This window comes from Pinus tabuliformis, chromosome X, assembly GCF_031772625.1.
Source record: "Pinus tabuliformis cultivar Carrire ecotype Pingquan chromosome X, CPIR1, whole genome shotgun sequence".
In the NCBI taxonomy this organism is placed as follows: Eukaryota; Viridiplantae; Streptophyta; class Pinopsida; order Pinales; family Pinaceae; genus Pinus; species Pinus tabuliformis.
In genome coordinates this window covers 590,217,654-590,236,522 of record NC_142308.1, presented here as the reverse complement: position 1 = coordinate 590,236,522, position 18,869 = coordinate 590,217,654, and the positions used below count along the sequence as shown (strand labels likewise).

Here is an 18,869-nt window from a genome sequence, read left to right as displayed (position 1 = left end):
GGAGGAGATGGGGCCCATTCGATTTTATTAGGAGACTTAGGAGTTAGAAGTAAGTTATTTTGGTTTTGTTCACACAAGGAAAATAAGCACTTCCTAAGCCTATAGTTTGAATTGCATGAGAGGGAAAATCAATGGCTTAGTGAAGGATCCACGAAGGAGGGAAAATGGAGGGAAAAAGTGGTCCACGAAATCTATAGAAGGAAGGTAGCTCTCCACATTTCATTCATCTTATTGGAGTATATCGATTTCTCTTTGGTTGCTTGAGCTGCTTAGCCGAGTCACTAGCTGTTTAGCACAAGTTCTTCAGGTGAAGAGCTCACCCTTTCTTCGGGGGACTTCAACTGCCACCCTAGGAAGGTTTTCTTCATTTCTTCAGGAGAAGGATCACATTGTGATTCCTAGTAGTAGCATTCCCTTCCAGGTTGTGTGTATTACTGGGGGACGCAGTGGAGAGGAGGCCGAGCTCATTGGTGTGGTGCTTAGCAGAGCTCATTGGTGTGGTGCTTAGCAGTGGAGATTTGATGTGAGATTTTCCAGAGAGGAGGCTAGGGAGGATTGTCAGCATCTAGGAGAGTTTGGGAGCTGATTGAGCTTCTGGCTTGGCAGTGTGACTTTTGCACTACTTGGGCTAGTGCATAGGCAGTGTGTGGGAGCTCATTTGGTGGTTAGAGTATCAGTCCTTGAGGCTGAGCTTCTGGCTTGGCAGTGTGACTTTTGCACTACTTGGGCTAGTGCATAGGCAGTGTGTGGGAGCTCATTTGGTGGTTAGAGTATCAGTCCTTGAGGCTGAGCTTTGCCGTGGAGGTTAGAGGAGATATTTGGAGTGGTTTGCTTCCATTTCAGAGCCTGGCAGAGGACTTTGTGGTCATTCCTTCCAGGCCGTATTTCTGGAGTTGTTTGGAGGGCGTGGGCCATATAAAAGGTCGAATTTGGGGGTCAAAATTTGGCCAAACCATTTGTGGGTTTTCCTGGGTTTTTGACAAGGATCCCAGAAATAATGTTTTAGCATTTTCTGAGCACCGGAAGTGGGGTTTTCAGCCATATCTTCGTAGCAGAGATTGCAAAATTGTTGGTGATTGCACAGTGCCTTTGGGGGTCGGTTTTGGGAGGTCAAAATCGGGCCAAACAATTTTTTGGTTTTTGTGGGTCTTGGCCAAGGAGTTTGTGGCTAAAGTTTTCATCACTTTCTTGTAGCTCCTTTCCAGCCAGCAGGTGTAGTTACTGGGAGATAGCGCAGAGCATTAGAGGAGCAGTTCTTTCCAGCGTTTAGATTACTGTTTGACACTCGAGTTCTATCAAGCTTTCCCTTGAGGCAAGCTCAGGTGCTTTTTCCACACTATTGTACTTGCTCCACTCCATTAATTAAATGGCTCAGCTGGTACACATTTTTGTTTTGTATTGAGCATTTGTTGTTCGTTTAATTTTTTTGTGTATGAATCACGTTTGCTTTTGTATATCACTGTCTGTTCCAAATTTTCTGCATTTGGAACATTACAGAAGAGGACAATGAAATGCAAGGGGAAAAGGTTCATGGACACCGTTGTGGAGATTTGTTACAAAAATTGAGGGGGTAGAGGTGATTGAACCTCTAATTTATATGTCTCCTCACACATGTATACGAACCGGTTCATATACCTATGTGAGGAGGCATCTTTGCGGGGTAATGGAGAGTGATGGCAATAAGGGTGCCATAGGGATCTCAATTTTCCCTAAGGTATCGATAGAACAAAGGTAAAGATACATCAAAATAGAGGAGGCTGCAAAAGAAACGACAAGAAACAAAAACTTCAATTCGATGCAACCTCTAGATTTGGAGGCCACATAACTTCATCTCCTTTTGGAGATTTTGGAACCTTTGAATCTAGAAGAACAATAGTAGATTTCCTTAATATTTGTCGAAGGGATGAGTTGGATGCCAATGTGTTGTGGTTTCTTTGAGTATACCATTCAATGTGCTTCGCTTCCCCTATTGGTATGATTTGGTTACAGCCATCAATGAAGTCCTTAGAGAATACTAGAGCCCTAACTATGAGAAAGCTAGAACTTTGTTATTAGACAAAGAAAAAACCAGAATTGAAAGAGCTTTGACATGGTTTACAAACGAGTGGGGGAACTGTGGGGCATCCATTATATTAGATGGTTGGACAAATTTTAGAAACCGACATTTGATAATGTTCTTGGTGTTTTCGCTAGTGGTGCATTGCATCTTATGACGTATGACTCTTCCTCGATTAGTGCACCTTCTAAAAACATTACAAATCTCCTATTGAAAGCAATTAATGGTGTTGGTGTTGCTAATGTGGTTTAGGTAATCACTGATAATACAACAAATTGTAAGGGAGCAAGAAAAATCATTGAGCGGGTGTATCCACACATCTTTTGGTCTGGGTGTATCCACACATCTTTTGGTTCGGGTGCTTGGTGCACACATTGAACCTTTTGATGCATGATATTGTCAAGCACAGAGAACGTGGATGGGTTAATCAGCTATACAAGAGAGGGAAACAACCCATTAACTTTGTCACAGGGCATATAAGGGTTAGTTACTTTTATGGCACTGACTCCAAGTTGCATCTACTTAAGATTGCGAAAACTAGATTTGTAAGCATTACCTCACCTTTTAGGAACCTATTGAAGGTGAGGCAAGCTTTTCGTGCTATGGTGATGAGTGATGCATATGAGGACATGTGTAGTTCTCTTAGAATATATTATTTGACCCTTTCTCGATGAAACATGTCCTAATTCTCCAATGGAGTAGTGAGCTCCTCTAAATTTGTTCTCTTGACCACTTCAACTATCTATAAACCCTAAAGAGATGGCACATCTTCAACTATCAATAAACTTTGAAGAGATGCACATCCTTTATAATTGTGCAAGAGTGGTTTTGGACGTTTACAAGTCCTCTTAAGGTTTGGACACCTCTTTCGAGTATGTTTCATAATCAATGATTATGGGTGCAAACCATCCAAATTCCTCCTTTAATGATGGGCGTTCCTCCTAAAATGCATGTTTAACCCTGAAGAGAGGTTCTAGACAACATGTGTCATTATCTCATGGAGGTTATTTTCCGGAAACCTCATTGCTGTGTAAATGATGCCAAAAGGTCACTAGATGATGACTCATGCCTCCAAATATATCACTCATGCATTGGAAACTATGAAGATGCTCCAAGGCACTCCCCATTGGGGAACTATGTGTGAAAATATGTGGACAAATTGCCCCCAGGAAGAACCACTGCCACATGTACAATAGCGCCTCTGAATTTGTGAACTCAAATATTCATATACTGTTAGTTTCTGTAGCATCGGATGTGTTTTAGCCAAAAAATTTGGTGGAGAGGCTAGAATACATGAGATCTCCAAAACCTAGAAATCGTTTCTGGAAATTCCAGCCAGAGATGACTTAATTAGATTATTAACCATTTTTTTAATGTTTCCTAAGTCTAAACTTAGGAAAATTGGTTAATTAATCAGAATTAACGATGTCAAGATGAGAATTCTCTATAAACTCACACAGATTGACTCTGATATGATCTTCGCGCTTGGTGCTCGAACAGAGGATTATAAGTAGTCGATGGGCACTTGGAGAACACATTAGAGTCACTTAGAGAATTCGATTTTCCAGAGTAGCGACAGTCAGTTGCCGAAGAGTTTGAGCTTTAGTGAGGAAGTAGGGACAATGAGGGGTAGGGATAGTGAGGTTGGAGGAAGATTTCTAGATCCAGTGAGTGCATTTGCAGAGAGGCGGAAGAGCCACAGTGAGGCTGACGCAGGGACTGTGCAGTAGCCTATAAAGGTAGTTCGATTTGCAGATTCGAAAGTCGTTTAAGTGTTCCGGTGGTAGAAGAATTTTGCAGAGGCTGGGAGAAGCGTTTCCATAGTCGGTGGCAAACAAAAGAAGCAACTCGGATTGAGATTTGGGCCGTACGAATTAGAGCCTATGCCTAGGGTGACGTAGGGAAATTCATAGAGGGTTTCAGAGGCCAGTCTTCAATGTTGAATTTGCCTGTGGTGTGAGGAAAATTCCTCACTAGATTTTTGCCAGTATTTTTCTCTGTAGGATTGTCAGATTCATCGTCTACATTATTGTACTCAGGTTTCACTGCTGCTTAATAATAAAAACCCTCAGTTGCTGGGGTTTTTCCAGGGACATTTATACAAAAATAACTGTGTCATTTTTATTGTGTGCGCACTAGTATTTTCTCAATTTTGAGCACTATTATTTCCGCAATATTTTATTTGTGAATGTTGCAGTGTGATTTATTTATTATTTGCCATAGCAAATAAATTGTTAAAATTAATTAATATTAGAAGAATAGTTTGCAGTTGCTGCAATAGGATTTCAACTTTGGAATTTTCACATGGTACCAGAGCGTGAGTAATCGACCGGGAAGCTCAAAAGCGGAGGTGAGAAATTCGCTGTTCAGTGGGAGCAGCGAGCCGAAATTCTCGGAGGCAGCGCAGTACCTAGACAAGCAGGACAAATTGCTAGGGCAAAAATTTGATTTTTAGTTGTAGGGTTGTAGAAAAGTCGAGTTGCCCGGGTGAATGATTCCAATAGTTAGAGGGAGTAGCTGCAACTCAGATTTTCGTTGAGCAGATTCCTTGGTTGGACAATCGAGGGTTTACAAGCAACAAAATCATCGTCGGGTGGTAAGAGAAAAGCACATACAACAAACGGAAAATTTCTCTTAGGTGATCCCGAGTTTTAGAGATTTATTTTTTCCAGTTGCAGATTGGCAGTAGCAGTGAGTAGATATTCTCACTCCAGAAAGGAGCGCGAGTAGCAGATCCAACAACCGAGCAGCAGGAAAGAGGGAGATTTTCGGGTTTATTTTCTCCAGATATTTGAGTTTCACAACTTTGCAAAGATGGTCGTACGAGATTTCTAGAGAAGACTGTATGAGTTTTACAGATTGTAGATTTGCATAGTAGATCGACTTCCAGTTATCGAAGATAGGTGCTGGAGGAGGTGCGAGTTGTCTAGTGCTAGCTGCAAAGTTAAGAAGGGTCCCAGCTAGGGACAAGGCTCGAAAGGAGATAATGGGATACCAGATCCAGGTGGAGGAGGAGTATGAGACTCTGTTGTGCTAGATGGGCAGGGTCCAACACAATAGCAACAAGGAGATCAGTCAGATCAATTATGGATTGTTGCAGCGGTACCATCACCTTTGCTACAGGCGCCCATAGTATCAGTGTCAGCAGATGCGATCTATCATTAGATAGTTACAAGACTAGTTGCAGAACTAGTTGCGTGACACATGCAGTGAAAATTGCTCAGTTGTAGTGTGCAGGTGCAGTTCCAGCTAGAAGATTCCGAGCCCTGTGATACACAATCCAGTTTCCAGTACAGGAGGATAGTGCAAGTTGCGCGGAGGGAGCAGATATATTTCCCGTAGGGAGATCGAGACTCAAAGGGAGTCTAGTTTCAGAGGGAGCATCCCTATGGAAGCTAGTACTTCAAGATCTGGGGAGATCAGACGCATTATTGCAATAGTTGCAACAACAATGCAAAGATAGTAGCAAAGCATTAGCAACGACAGTATGAGTAGATCAAAGCTATAGAGTTGGGCAGGGTCCTTGAGGAGTCCACCTCATGGATCATTACTTGGCTACGGGGGCCCACAATCTTCAGTAGTAGGATGGATCAGTGACAGTTGATGCAGTTAGAACCAGAGTGACAGTTGCAGACTAGTAACAATCAGATGCTGAGGAGCGCAATGCAATGTTCACAACAGAGCAGGTGGCACAGTGCAGAGTCAACAACAACACAAATTCTTCAGTGACAGTGCAGAGGCTAGTAGCAGTCAAGAATCGTGCGACAGATGCATCATATTGAACACAAATTGATTCAGTATTTTGGATGCTTCTCAGTTGCAGTTGCAACAACAACAGATGAGAGGGAGTTGCAGTGCAGATGCAGAGTTGGCAGCAACATGGCAGTGTGAGTAGCAACACAAATGCAACATGAAAGTTGCACAGTGGCTGGTGGGCAATATGGCCATACATCAACAGTGTGACAGGAGGTGATACAGAGACAAAGTGCTGTGGCAGGATGTGCAACACTAAAGAGAACACAGTCCTCGCTAAGAGGAGTGCTAGCTTCTGTAGCATCAAATGTGTTCTAGCCACGAAATTTAGTGGAAAGTCTATAATACATGAGATCTCCAAAACCCAAAAATTGTTTCTGGAAATTCCACCTAGAGATGACTTAATTAGATTATTAACCAATTTATTTAATGTTTCCTAAATCTAAACTTAGGAAAACTGGGTAATTAATCAGAATTAATGAAGTTTAGGAGAGAAGTCTCTAGAAATTCACACGGATTGACTCCGATATGATCCTGGGCCTTGATTAATTTTTAATCTTGGCCTTTGGTGCTCCAACAAAGGATTATAAGAAGAAGTCGAAGGACACTTGGAGAACACACCAGAGTCACTTGGAGAATTTGACTTCCTAGAGTAATAGCAGTGAGTTGCTAGAGGGTGCGAGCTTCAGTCAGGAAGCAGGGACAGTGAGGGGCAGGGATAGTGAGGCTGGAGGAAGATTTCCAGATCCAGTGAGTGCATTTGCAAAGAGGTAGAAGAGCCACAGGGAGGCTGACGCAGGGATTGCGTAATAGCCTCTAAAGGCAGTTCGATTACAGATTCAGAAAGTCGTTTCAGTGTTTCGGTGGCAGAAGAATTTTGCAGGGGTGGGGAAAAGCGTTTCTAGAGTCAGTGGCAAACAAAAGAAGCAACTTAGATTGAGATCCAAGCCGTATGAATTGGAGCCTGCGCAAAGCCCACGCAGAGGGTGATGCAGCACAATTCGTAGAGGGTTTTAGAGGCCAGTTTTCAGCGCCGAATTTCCTTGTGGGGCGAGGAAAATTCCTCACTAGTTTTTTGCCAGTATTTTTCTTTGTATGATTGTCAGATTCGGCATCCAGATTATTGTACTCAGATTTCACTGCTACTTGATAATAAAAACCCTCAGCTGCTACACCAGTTTTTCCAAGTTGGGTTTTTCCGGGAACATTTGTCCAAAAATAAGTGTCATTTTTATTGTGTGTGTGCTAGTATTTTCTCAGTTTCCAGCGCCATTATTTCTGCAGTATTTTATTTGTGAAGGTTGCAGTGTGATTTATTTGGTATTCACCATAGCAAATAAATTGTTAAAATTAATTAACAATTAGAAGAATATTTTTCGGTTGCTGCAATAGGATTTCAGCTTTGGAATTTTCACATATACCTTGGAAGATGTAGCTGATAAATACTTGAACCCCCATTACTATTTCACCTTTGCAAGATAAACAAAATGAGGCTCAAACCTATTATTTGTTCACATCTCCTGGTGCAGCGTTGTTGGAAAGAATACTCCTTCGAAAATGCAAATGAGGGTTGCGTTCTCAGGCAGTAACAAAGTTTTATGTCTGAGATACCCATGTGTGCAGGGTGAATAAGGCCCTTTATGTGCTGGAGCAAGCACCACATGCATGGTACTCAAGGATTGATGGCTACTTATTGAATTTGGGCTTCACTAATATTTTTTGTAGATTTAAACCTTTATTAATTGTATGTTAAATTGGATTGTCTTGACTTGATCCTATATGTTGGTGCTATGATTTTTACAGGAAGTTCTGAAAAGCTTGTTGCCTGGTGGAAGGAGATGTTACCAAGTGACTTTGCCGCAAAGGGCATTGGCCTAATGCATTAATTATTGTATCAAGAGGTTTGGTAGGGTGTGGGTGAAGTCTTCCTTGGGAAAGGGAAGTACACAAAGGAGATTATAAATATAAATAAAGAGATTAAAGATGCTTGATTGCAAACCCTTGGCAACTGTTATGGTTTCAAATAAAAAATTATTTGCAGATTTGGATTTTGATATGGTTGATCCTTTTATAGGCAAATGATAGGTAGCCAGATGTATCTTGTGAATACAAGGCTTGATATATGTTTTGCAGTTATTGAGCTAATTCATGGCTGAACCTTGACAGTGTCTTTATGAAGTTGTCAAGTGTGTTTCCAGATACTTAGAGGGTGCAGTTCATCATGAACTGAGGTGTAGGAGATGGTGAGTTAGTGTTACATGGTTTGATAATTCTGACTGAGTAGGAGATGTAGCAGGAGACACAAGTTCTAGAAGGAGCACTTCTAGTTTTTGTTTTAGCTTGGGCACATGTATGATTTCCTAGTTTAATAGGAATTTGGGAGTAGTTGTACTAAGTTTAACAGAAGATTATGTTTGTGCCAACCTCTTTTGCTTGTTGTGAGGCAATGTGGCAACTCCTGCTTGTTGTGTGGCCATAAGTTTTGCAAGTTGATAACAGAGTTGGCTCAACAGATGCTGGAGCTCATTGTTGTTTATTCTGACAATTAGAGTTGTATGATTGTATCAAAGTCTTTGAGAATCTAGTATTTCATGATTGGTCGAATTACATTAATATTAGGGGTATCGTTTTATGAGAGATAAAGTTCAAAAGGGAGCAGTGGTTCTTTATTATGTTCCTTCAGTTTTATAAGTGATTGACATTTTGAGGAAGCCCTGTTAAGGGGAAGTTTGAGCTGTTGTGTGATAAACTTGGTTTGGTGGACACCACCTTCTTTGCAAGGAGGGACTGTTAGTTTTCTCTTTGAGTTGTTCTCCTGCAACTTGGCATGTTCAATTGTTTCAATAATAGGGTGCATTAGTTTTCTAGTCATCCAGTGGTGTGGGCGAATGCATGCTCTATTATTGGAGGGCAGAGAGCTTAATGGAAGGAAGGCTCATGCATCTTCTAATCTTGGAGGGTGTAGATCCCAATGCAGGTAGGTCACATTGCATGCGGATATTTTTCTATTCTGGGGTGTAGAGAGATTCTCATTCATGCAAGCATCGTCTCTTCTTGAGTGGGTGCACTGTTCTAGGTAGGTGAACTCATGCATGAGGGCATCTTCCATGGCACATTAAGGTTAGGGTTTGGCCTCTTCAAAGGTGGCAGTTCACTAGATATGTCCGGGTTCTTTGTAACCTTAAGTCTCTTGTTCTATGAAAGAGAGAGAGAGGGCTCTTCACGCTCTGGGTTAAACAGTTTGGCTTTCGAGTTAGTGCTTTTACTTGTGATAAGCTAATAGAAGATTCTATCTTTTTTTGCGTCCAATAGAGACATTCAGCTTGCTGTTCTGATTTATTCCGAACTCTGTTTTATGTAGATCCAGACACCTTTAATTGCTGTTTTTATCTACCTCACCAGATGCTGTGTCCACACTACGAAATTTCTGAACAGAAGTTTTAGTTTATTAAAATCTGGAGTTTTCATAGGGCTTCAGTGATTTTTGAGATTTAGCTGTAGGTTCTGGTTTCTATAATTGCAGATCTGCTTGTCACATGCTGGGACATCAACAAATAGATTGGGCCAGTCTGCCTTCATTAAATGAGTACAAGTTAAGTGATACCTTTCCTACAGTGGATATTTTATTATTGAAGTTGTTGGGATACAACTTTCCAAGATGCCATCCAAATTACCTCAAACTGTGTTTTCCAGTTGTGTTATCTGTGCGAGAAATGTCAGGAAGTCATCCACAGTAATATCAGTTAGAACCCTGTTATCATATTATCATAAAATAGTTCCTCGATAAAATGATAGAACCTGGGCATCTTAATTTGTTTTCTTTCATAGTTTGTTGCTTCTGCTTCTTACCTGTGCTTTTCATTATGTATGCTGTCAGTGTCTTCAAGATTTCCTAGATTTTACTAATATGATCAAAACTATGATTTTGCAGGAAGAGGCGGCAAAAGAATTTGGAATTCCGGTACAGTATCTACGTTTTTGGTTGTGGGCTAAGCGACAAAACCATACATATCGGCCCAATAGACCTCTAACACCATTAGAGGAGTCCCAATCAGTAATATTACCTCTACTTATAGTCTTGGATCATGAGACGTAATTTTTTCTAAAGTATTATTGTAAACATTGTAATGCCCAAGCATTTTAACACTCTTTTTTGTTTCATGTGAGAAATAAATATAAACTTGAGAGAGTGTCTTGTTTTAAGAGTTTATAAGATTGCTTTCTTATTATTTAAACTTACAGGTTGGTCACTTGAGGGAGGTTTCAAGTAAGGTGCAAAGTCCAGAGTTAAATTTGTTTATGGAAGTAAAGCATGGCCCGGTAACATTCTATTCCCAAGTTTTTATGTAGCTTTGCATATTTTCATAAATGATCCTTATTTCTTTTTAAGACGTTTTTTTCGTTACCCTATTATATGTGATAATCTTATTTCCATAGCATGGTATAACAATCTATTCCTATAATCTTTGCTTCCATTAGTAAGATAGTCTCAGGTAAGTTCTTTTAACTGAGTTCTTATGTAGCTTTGCATAATTTCGTAAGTGATCTTCATTTCAGTTAAGTTGTTATAACTGAGTTCATATGTAGCTTTGCATAATTTCATAATGATCCTTAGTTTTAAGATATATATTTATATACCTTTTGGTTTTAAATTACCTTATTACATGTGATAATGCTATTGCCATAGCATTGGATAATGTGTCTTTAGGAAAAGTTGAAACTTTTAACAGTATTTTGTATCATCTTCATTTAACTTTTTAAACTGACAGAATTCATAAGATTAACAACTTTGGTTTGCTGATAACCTACATGCTATTTTCTTTGATTATTTATAAAAAATTTCAAGTACTGCATTCTGTGAACTGAATTGCTTCAATTGATGACACTCTGGATTTTTTTCTGTAGGATCTTTGCTTTCTTCCACCACCTGAAAAGAAGAAGGACGATATACTCCTTTTCTTCAAACTATATGATCCGGAGAAAGAATCACTGCGGTAGTAAATTTTTCCTATTATTAGTTATTTATTTTTTCATTTACATGAATTTTTTAATTTTACACCTACTCGACCTTTAACTTCATCTATATTGGCCTCAGATATGTTGGAAGGAGTTTTGAGAAGTCTGGAGGTAAACCAGCAGACATTTTACTGAAACTTAATGAAATGGCTGGGTTTCCACCAGACACCGAAATTGAGCTTTGTGAGGTCAGTCGAAGATGAGTTTTGGAACAGTGATGAAGATGGCTGTATAAAAAATTCTCTTTTGTTTTAATGCCAGTAGTTCCCTTGTAATTATTTTCTTCTATATGATTAGGTTCCAGGACTGGAACGTTGCAGTTCTGTTCTCTTTTGGGAAAAATTGATGATTATTCTTTGCCTTGGTAATCAATATCGCCATCTAAGTCTCATCCATGCTTTTATTGTTATAAGTGACAGGAAATTAAGTTTGAACCTTGTGTTATGTGTGAGCGTATTGACAAGAGAGTTCCTTTCCGAAATAGCCAGGTGAATTTTTTCTATGCCGTATCATGGCTTCTTTTGATTTATTTTTATTGCTGGATGTTTATGTTTAGATCTTTGCTATTTGTATTTTTATATTTTTTATATCTTTGCTATATATCTTGAGCTCTATGTTTTTATTTTACCATAATTCTGTAGCTTTTTTAGCAGTTGCATGTACATGTATACCTTCATTTTGCGATCAATCTGCAGCACTATAATTGCTTGTGCCATTTAAATTTTTGTGAACTCAAATATAACAACCCTCTTATTAATGTTGCAGATTGAAGATGGAGATATTATTTGCTTTCAGAGGGTTCTCTCGACAGATGAGGAGGAACGATATCGATATCCACATGTGCGGTTGTTTTTGGAGTATGTGCGTAACAGACAGGTAAAATACCCTTTTACTTTGATATTAAAATATATGTAACATTTCAAGTAAAATGCATGAGAAGGATTGCAACGCAGAGAAAAAATTCTGTTTATTCCATGGATGAAATTATAGTATTTTTGTTGGTAGTTGTTTCCCTCTGCAACAGTCTGAATATAGGTTTGCAAAATTCTTTTAATCTAAAAATGTCAGCTAGGTTCTTTTCTAACAGGATTAGTAGTTTTTCTGTAAGTCCGTTTTTGTTCTTTGTATCTATTGGGCTATTCTTTTTGTGAGTCAAATAGTAAATACCCTATGTTGCATGAGTTTCTGGAACGTCGGAACGTTGGGAACTTGGGTACGGGTTTCCGGAACGGCTAGAGGTTTCACTAAAATTTACAGGAAACGGCTAATTGGGAGCTGTAATATTATATAATAAAAAATAAGAAATTAAAGAATTAAAATTATTTTTTTAATTATATAATTTATATAATAATCAAAATTAATATTGATTCAAAATACTCAAATATTAAAATCAATTTAAATATATAAATAATAAATATATAATCTCTCTTTTATATAAATATATTCTCTGGGTGTCTCTTTCCCTGAGTCTCTCCCTTTTATATATCTAAAATGTCAAGTTCATTATTAGTTCTCTGACATGTTTCTCTAGTTATTCTTACGAGAAAAAACAACTCTAATGTTTAAGCATTGACTGCCATATTAAATATGCACACACAATCTTCTGCAATATATATATACATAAACAACAAAAGAAATATTCATCAGCTTGACATCCCAGATATCGCCCTTACGGCGAGGTGCGACACGCTTCCTTAACCCATCAAGAGATTGCTCCAGTTTCTCAATTAAGGATATTGGTGTTAAAGATGTCTTTGGCCTTTCTTCTTGCGAAGGTTTCAACATAGGCTCATGTTTTGTGGGAAGTTCAACATATTTATCTACCGGCTTTGTATTCCCCAACCCTAGGGAACGCTGGAACTCCAAAAAACATTGCATTCAAAGCTCCCAGAACTTTCCCAAGCTCCCATTGAAGCTCCCGCTGAAAAGGTAACGTTCCCATATAGTTCCAAAGCTCCCGGGGGCGCGGTAACCATTGGAACGAGTTTCCCACCTCTCGGGAGCGGTTCCGTGTAACAAATACCTCTTCTGTTCTTGTGGTAAAAAATGGAAGGCTTGCAATATAAAGGTAAGGGAGATTGAAGGTACACCAAGGATTCAAGAAATTGCCAAAAACAACCAGAATGTAATATATCTATAGCTTGCTTCTTGTGTTTGTACATATAGCTGGTGCTATTTGATAAATATGGATTTCTTCTTCTCCATGTTTTGTTAGCTTTAGGTTTTGTATGTACTATTGGGGGATGACTTTTGCAGTCGTGGCCCAAATACTTTTGGGGTCAAATTTAACTCAAAGATTGTTTTGAGCAATTTTTTTTGTATTGATAGAAATGTTGCTTTATCCAAATTTTGCAACTCTAAAACAATTATCTGGGTCCTTCTCTAGCGTGATTTGTAGTTTTTTAGTAATTCGTTTTTTGTTCTTTGAGTCTTTTGGGCTTTAGTAAGCCAACTGTGAAATTATGATCACTAACGCAATTTCTGGTTATTATTCTCCTACCTTTTCAGAGTATTTGTCAATTGCAATTACTTTGCGGCAAACACTGAATAAAGCACAACTGTGTCTTCACAAAAAAATGAATATAGGAACTGAGAAAAATATGCACACACAGAAATATAGAACACCGGTATTTTCGAACAAATGTCCCACGAAAAGCCCTAAAGGGAAAACTAGTTGGAAGATGAGGGCCCTGTTTTAAGAAACGGCCGGCTTGATCCGATTCGCCAGCAAGGATAGTGACCCGGCCTTGGAAACGGTCCGGTTGGCCGAGTCACCCATGACTTGAGTCATGGGTGACTCGGCCAACCCGGCCGTTTCTGATATGACTCGGCCGAGTCACAAAGGAACGACCCAGGCAGCGTAAACAACAAACAAATATATTTTTTTAATGGATTTTTTAAATGTTTTTTGTTTGGTTTGGACCCCAAACAGTTATATGAATATGCTAAATGATTTTTGGGGTCCATTTCCCCCTCCCAAACCCTATTTAACACACCCAAGTGCTCTCATTCACTCACAGCAGTCTTATGCATTTGAGTGAAAGTCTTCTTTGAGAGTTAGTGAGCAGTTCTTGAGCTTGTTTTGGAGTAGCAGTGAGGAGTCTTGGAGGAGCATTGTAGCTGGAGTGAGGAGCTTCTTGGGTAGCCATTTGGAGCAGCATTGAGGAGCTGATTCTTGGAGCAAGCTTGAGGAGGCAGTTTGTGCCTGGAGGTATTTTTTTCCATCTTTATAAATCTGTTTTTGCTTAGTAAATTTTAGGTGCATATCTAGAAAGCTTAGAGAGTGTTTTTTGTCAAATAAATGAACATTGAATCAATGTTTTTTTTTTTTTGTCATTTTCAGATTGTTTGCTTTCATTTCCTAGTCAAAAAATGGCACCTAGAGCAAGAGATCCTGCTTGGGCATATGTTGAAATGGTTGATAGTCAAATGCAATGCAAATTTTGCCATAAGAAAATTAAGGAAGGTCCTGGGGGCATTAATAGGCTGAAACAACACTTGGCAGGGATTAGAGGCCAAATTACCCCATGTACCTCACCAGAAATTGGGGAGATTAGAAAGAATTTGTTGGCCAGCTTTGAGAAATTTAAAGAAGATAAGGCTAGGCAAAAAGACATACAGGCTGAAATTGGGAGGAAGAGGGAGATACAAAAAATGATGGCTACCAACCCCCACTATGATTTTGAGGGTTCTTCCTCTATCCCTCAAACTGAGTCATCCAACCCTTTCCGATATGTTCCTCCCTCTTTTGGTTCTGTTCAAGATAAGGGAAAGGGTAGAATGAATTTGAAAAAGGGTGATGTGACTATCAAAAGTTATTTCACTCCCTCCTCTCCATCAGATGCACATGGTCCTGAAGTTAGTAAAACTCAAATGCAGCCCACTTTAGATGACCATTGGAAGAAAGAATTGAGGGAGACTGCTTGTGATTAAATAGCTAGATGGTGGTATGATGCTGATATCCCCTTTAATGTTGCTCGTTCACCATATTATGAGCCTATGTTTGATGCCATACATGCTGCTGGAAAAGGCTTCAAAGGCCCTACTATGCATGAGCTAAGGGGGTTTCGTTTGCAGAAAGAAATTCAATCCATTAATGAGTATTTGCAAGAGTTCAGGGACTCATGGTTAAGAACAGGGTGTACCATCATGTCAGATGGATGGACTGATCAAAGAAACCGTACCATCATAAACTTTCTTGTCTTTTGCCCACAGGGAACCATGTTTTTAAAATCAGTTGATGCATCTAATAAGATAAAAGATGGCCACTTGTTGTTTCAGCTATTGGATCAGGTTGTTGAGGAGGTGGGGGTGGCTAATGTTGTTTAAATCATCACAGATAATGCCTCTAACTATGTTCTTGCTGGTAAACTGTTAGAGGAAAAACACAAGACCATATTTTGGACCCCATGCGCTGCACATTGCATAGACCTCATGCTTGAGGATATTGGAAAATTAGATTGGGTCAAAAACACTATAGATCATGCCAAAAGCATAACAAAATTTATCTACAATCATACATTGGTTTTGAGCCTCATGAGGAAACACACTGGGGGCAAGGATATTATTAGGCCTGCCATCACTAGATTTGCTACACATTTTTTGACATTGCAATCTATGCTTTCCCAACATAGAAACTTGCAAAAGATGTTTTCCAGTGATGAATGGAATCAAAGCAATTGGTCTAACAAACCAGAAGGCAAAGAATTGAAAAGGAAAGTCCATGAAGAAACTTTTTGGAGAAAGGCAGCAGAGATTGTGAAGCTTGCTGAGCCACTAGTTAAGGTGTTGCGGTTGGTGGATGGGGAAAGGTTGGCTATGGGCTTCATTTATGAGGCTATGGATCAAGCAAAGGAGCAAATAAAGACGGTATACAAGGATAGAGTGGCAAAGTATGGGCCCATTTGGGCAATCATTGATGAAAGATGGAACAATCAACTCCATCGCCCTATACATGCAGCTGGGTATTTTTTGAACCCACGGTATCATTATAAAGCTAAGGAGTCAGGAGCTTTGAGGGGGGAGGTCAGAGATGGACTGGTTGATTGCATTGAATGCATGATCCCATTGGAGTCTGATCAGCTGGAGATACACCGACAGGCCAATATCTTCAGCAATGCAGCAGGTACCTTTGGGAAGAACCTAGCAAAGATTACAAGAGAAGCAGATGAGCCAGGTAAACAAAAATTTCAATTTTCAAATTCTTAATAGTTTTACTTTTTTTTTAAAGTTTGTTAAATCGTTTATAATTTGAAAGTTAGATATAATTTGTAATTTTGTTGAGCTAACTCATTACATTCCTATGTTTTTTGCAGCACAATGGTGGGAGGCCTTTGGTGGCCATTGTCCTGAATTGCAAAGGTTTGCAATTCGTATTTTGAGTCAAACTTGCAGTGCATCTGGGTGTGAGCGCAATTGGGCTGTCTTTGAGAGGATTCACACAAAGAAGAGAAACCGTTTGGATCAAAAACGGTTAAATGATCTAGTTTTTGTCCAATACAACTTTCGGCTCAGACGAAACCATTTGCTGAACAAAAGACCTGATTCAGATCCCATTGTGTTGGAAGACATTGATCCAACATCAGATTGGGTAGTGGAGAGTTGTCCAGCAGAGTTTTATCCTGATGAGGATCTTGATTTAGATTTAGATCTGGAGACATCAGTTGAACTTGAACATGCTGTTCAACTTCAGCCTATTCAGTGGAATGCAGATCCCAATCCACCAGCCTCAGTCTCACAGCCAGCAAGGACTCCAGTTGTAGGTGCTTCCTCTGCTCAGCCACGATAGAAGCGTAGCCGCATAACTACTCTATCTCAGCTTGCATCTGCTGCAGTTGCACAGCCTGCTAGTGGTACCACTTCTACAGTTGCAGTTGGGGATGATGATGATGAGGAGCCATGGGGCCCCCTGTCTGACTCTGATGATGATGATCCAGAGATTGATCGACGTGATCTTGGCTCCTCTGACAGTAGCTACTAGCCAGTGGCCCAATAGTACTGTAGTACTAGTACTGGAGTCTGGTCACCGTCACAGTTACTTTTGTTGTAGAGGCCATTTCTAGCCTCCTTGGTTATGTGTTTTTTGTTTTGAGTCTTCGATCATGTATGACAGTTAACTATGTATTGCCATTGGGTACCATTTTGATATAATGGATTGGTTCATGAGCCTACTTTGATCATATGTTGTCTTCCATCTATATTATAATGCTGTGTGTTTGGAAACATGAATGAAAATCTTTAAAATTATGTTTTTTTATAAAAAAAATAAATATTTAATGTATTTTTTACAACGACCGAGTCATTGAAATCGAGCCGGCCGAGTCATTACCGTTTCGGAGTCGGAGTCGGAGTCGATCCTCGGCCGAGTCGGAGTCGGAGTCGGAGTCTTAAAACATTGGATGAGGGTTCTATTATTAAAATTCTTTAGCAAAAATAATATTACAACTGCTTTCTTGACACTGGCAAAGCTCCGCAAAAATTATTTCTTCACTTCTGCAAGACTCCTCAGACCTCCCGGAAGCTATTTGACCCACCAAAATCAATTCGGCGTCCCTATGAAGGTGATTTTGACTCGCATGTGCGGCCTTGGCTGAGGAACTCGACCTACTCCCACTGGTTGGGAAAATAAATACGACCTCCATTAGAAAATCTCTCTCCCGACAAATTAATTGCCCTGTGCAAATCAATCTCTCCTCTGCAACTTCGCTTGCTTAAGAATTTCTCCTCATTGAGCAATTTGTGCTGCCAAACTGTGTAGTTCACACTCCTTGCTGGAGAAACTCACACTATTGGAAAATCGGCCTCTCACTGCAGAAAAATCAATCTCCAAATTTTCTCGAAAATCTTTGTGAAGAATCTCACCAACAATCTCCTCTAAAACCCTTGCTATTGATGTCCCTGTGCTGCCTCTGTGCCCTTGCTCTCACCGCAAATCTATGTCTCAATGTGTTCTCCAAATGCCCATCAATTTCCTCTTATAATCTCTTGTTGACGAATCAATGACCATGATCTAATCACAATCGATGGCTAAGATTATTTTGACTCCATCAAGTGACTTTTCTAGTTTTCTCTAGAGGAAAATCGATTTACTCCAAGTTATATTGATTATTATGTTGTTTCCCTAAGACAGGAAAATTTATTTAACTGCTTAATTAAATCTAATCAAGTCCTTTTCTCACAAAACCAATTTTGCGTATTGTAGAAAATGTGTTCCCTAGCTTCATTAACACTGAGACTAGAACACCTGTTTGAGCTATACACCAACACTCCCTCGTAGCAAGGAAGGTGTTTTGCATAAAACCTAACTTGTCTTTGAAGAAGATGAACCTCGCCTTCCCCAAAGCTTTTGTTAGAATATTTTCTACTGCTCATCTGTAGGTACATAATGTAGTTGGACTATCTTGCATTGCACACAATCCTTGATGAAGTGTTACCTGATGTCTATGTGCTTGGACCTGTCATGAAATACCAGATTCTCTGACAACCTGATGAACCTCTGATTGTCACAGTGTATCACTGTAGTCTCTACGCTTTGACGAAAAAAGGCTACCAACAACTTTCGAAGCTAAATGACCTCGCATGTAGCCATGCTTGTTGCTATGTACTCTACCTCGATTGATCTTAGTGCCACAGACTTCTGCTTCCTGCTATACCAAGAACAACTCCACATCCCATGCTGAAGCAACACCTTGAAGTACTTTTCCGATCTATTGTGTTCCTTGCCCAGTTTGCGTTAGTATGGTCGACCAATCTAACAACATCAACTCAAGGATAACTGATCCCATACTCAATTGTGCCACAGAAATACCTCAACACATGTTTAGTTGCTATCTTATGCGCTCGCTTCGGCTCCACCATGAATTGACTTAGAGAGTTAACTACATAGGATATGCTTGGCTTGGTGTTGACTAGATACATGTGAGAACCAATCAACTGCATGTACAAGGTGGGGTCCACATCCTTCTCTTTGGATGCATCTATTTTTCTCCAATTGTTGATTAATGGTGTAGACATGGCCAGATAATCCTCCATCCTGAATCTGCTC

General features: G+C 39.7%; 1 protein-coding gene across 6 annotated transcripts in view; it reads left to right on the top strand.

The window, feature by feature from the left end:
- LOC149141397 (ubiquitin C-terminal hydrolase 13-like) overlaps positions 1–18,869 on the top strand; it is a 191,242-nt gene that overhangs the window by 19,252 nt on the left and 153,121 nt on the right. For all 6 annotated transcript variants that reach the window (XR_016264002.1, XM_089446292.1, XM_089446291.1 and 3 more), the window contains exons 16-21: positions 9,741–9,863; positions 10,052–10,129; positions 10,715–10,803; positions 10,905–11,013; positions 11,245–11,313; positions 11,591–11,701. Coding sequence is in view for 5 of the 6 variants with exons in the window: in XM_089446292.1 (XP_089302418.1) it covers positions 9,741–9,863; positions 10,052–10,129; positions 10,715–10,803; positions 10,905–11,013; positions 11,245–11,313; positions 11,591–11,701 (579 nt within the window). In the remaining variant the exon portion in view is untranslated. The remainder of the gene's footprint in view (positions 1–9,740; positions 9,864–10,051; positions 10,130–10,714; positions 10,804–10,904; positions 11,014–11,244; positions 11,314–11,590; positions 11,702–18,869) is intronic.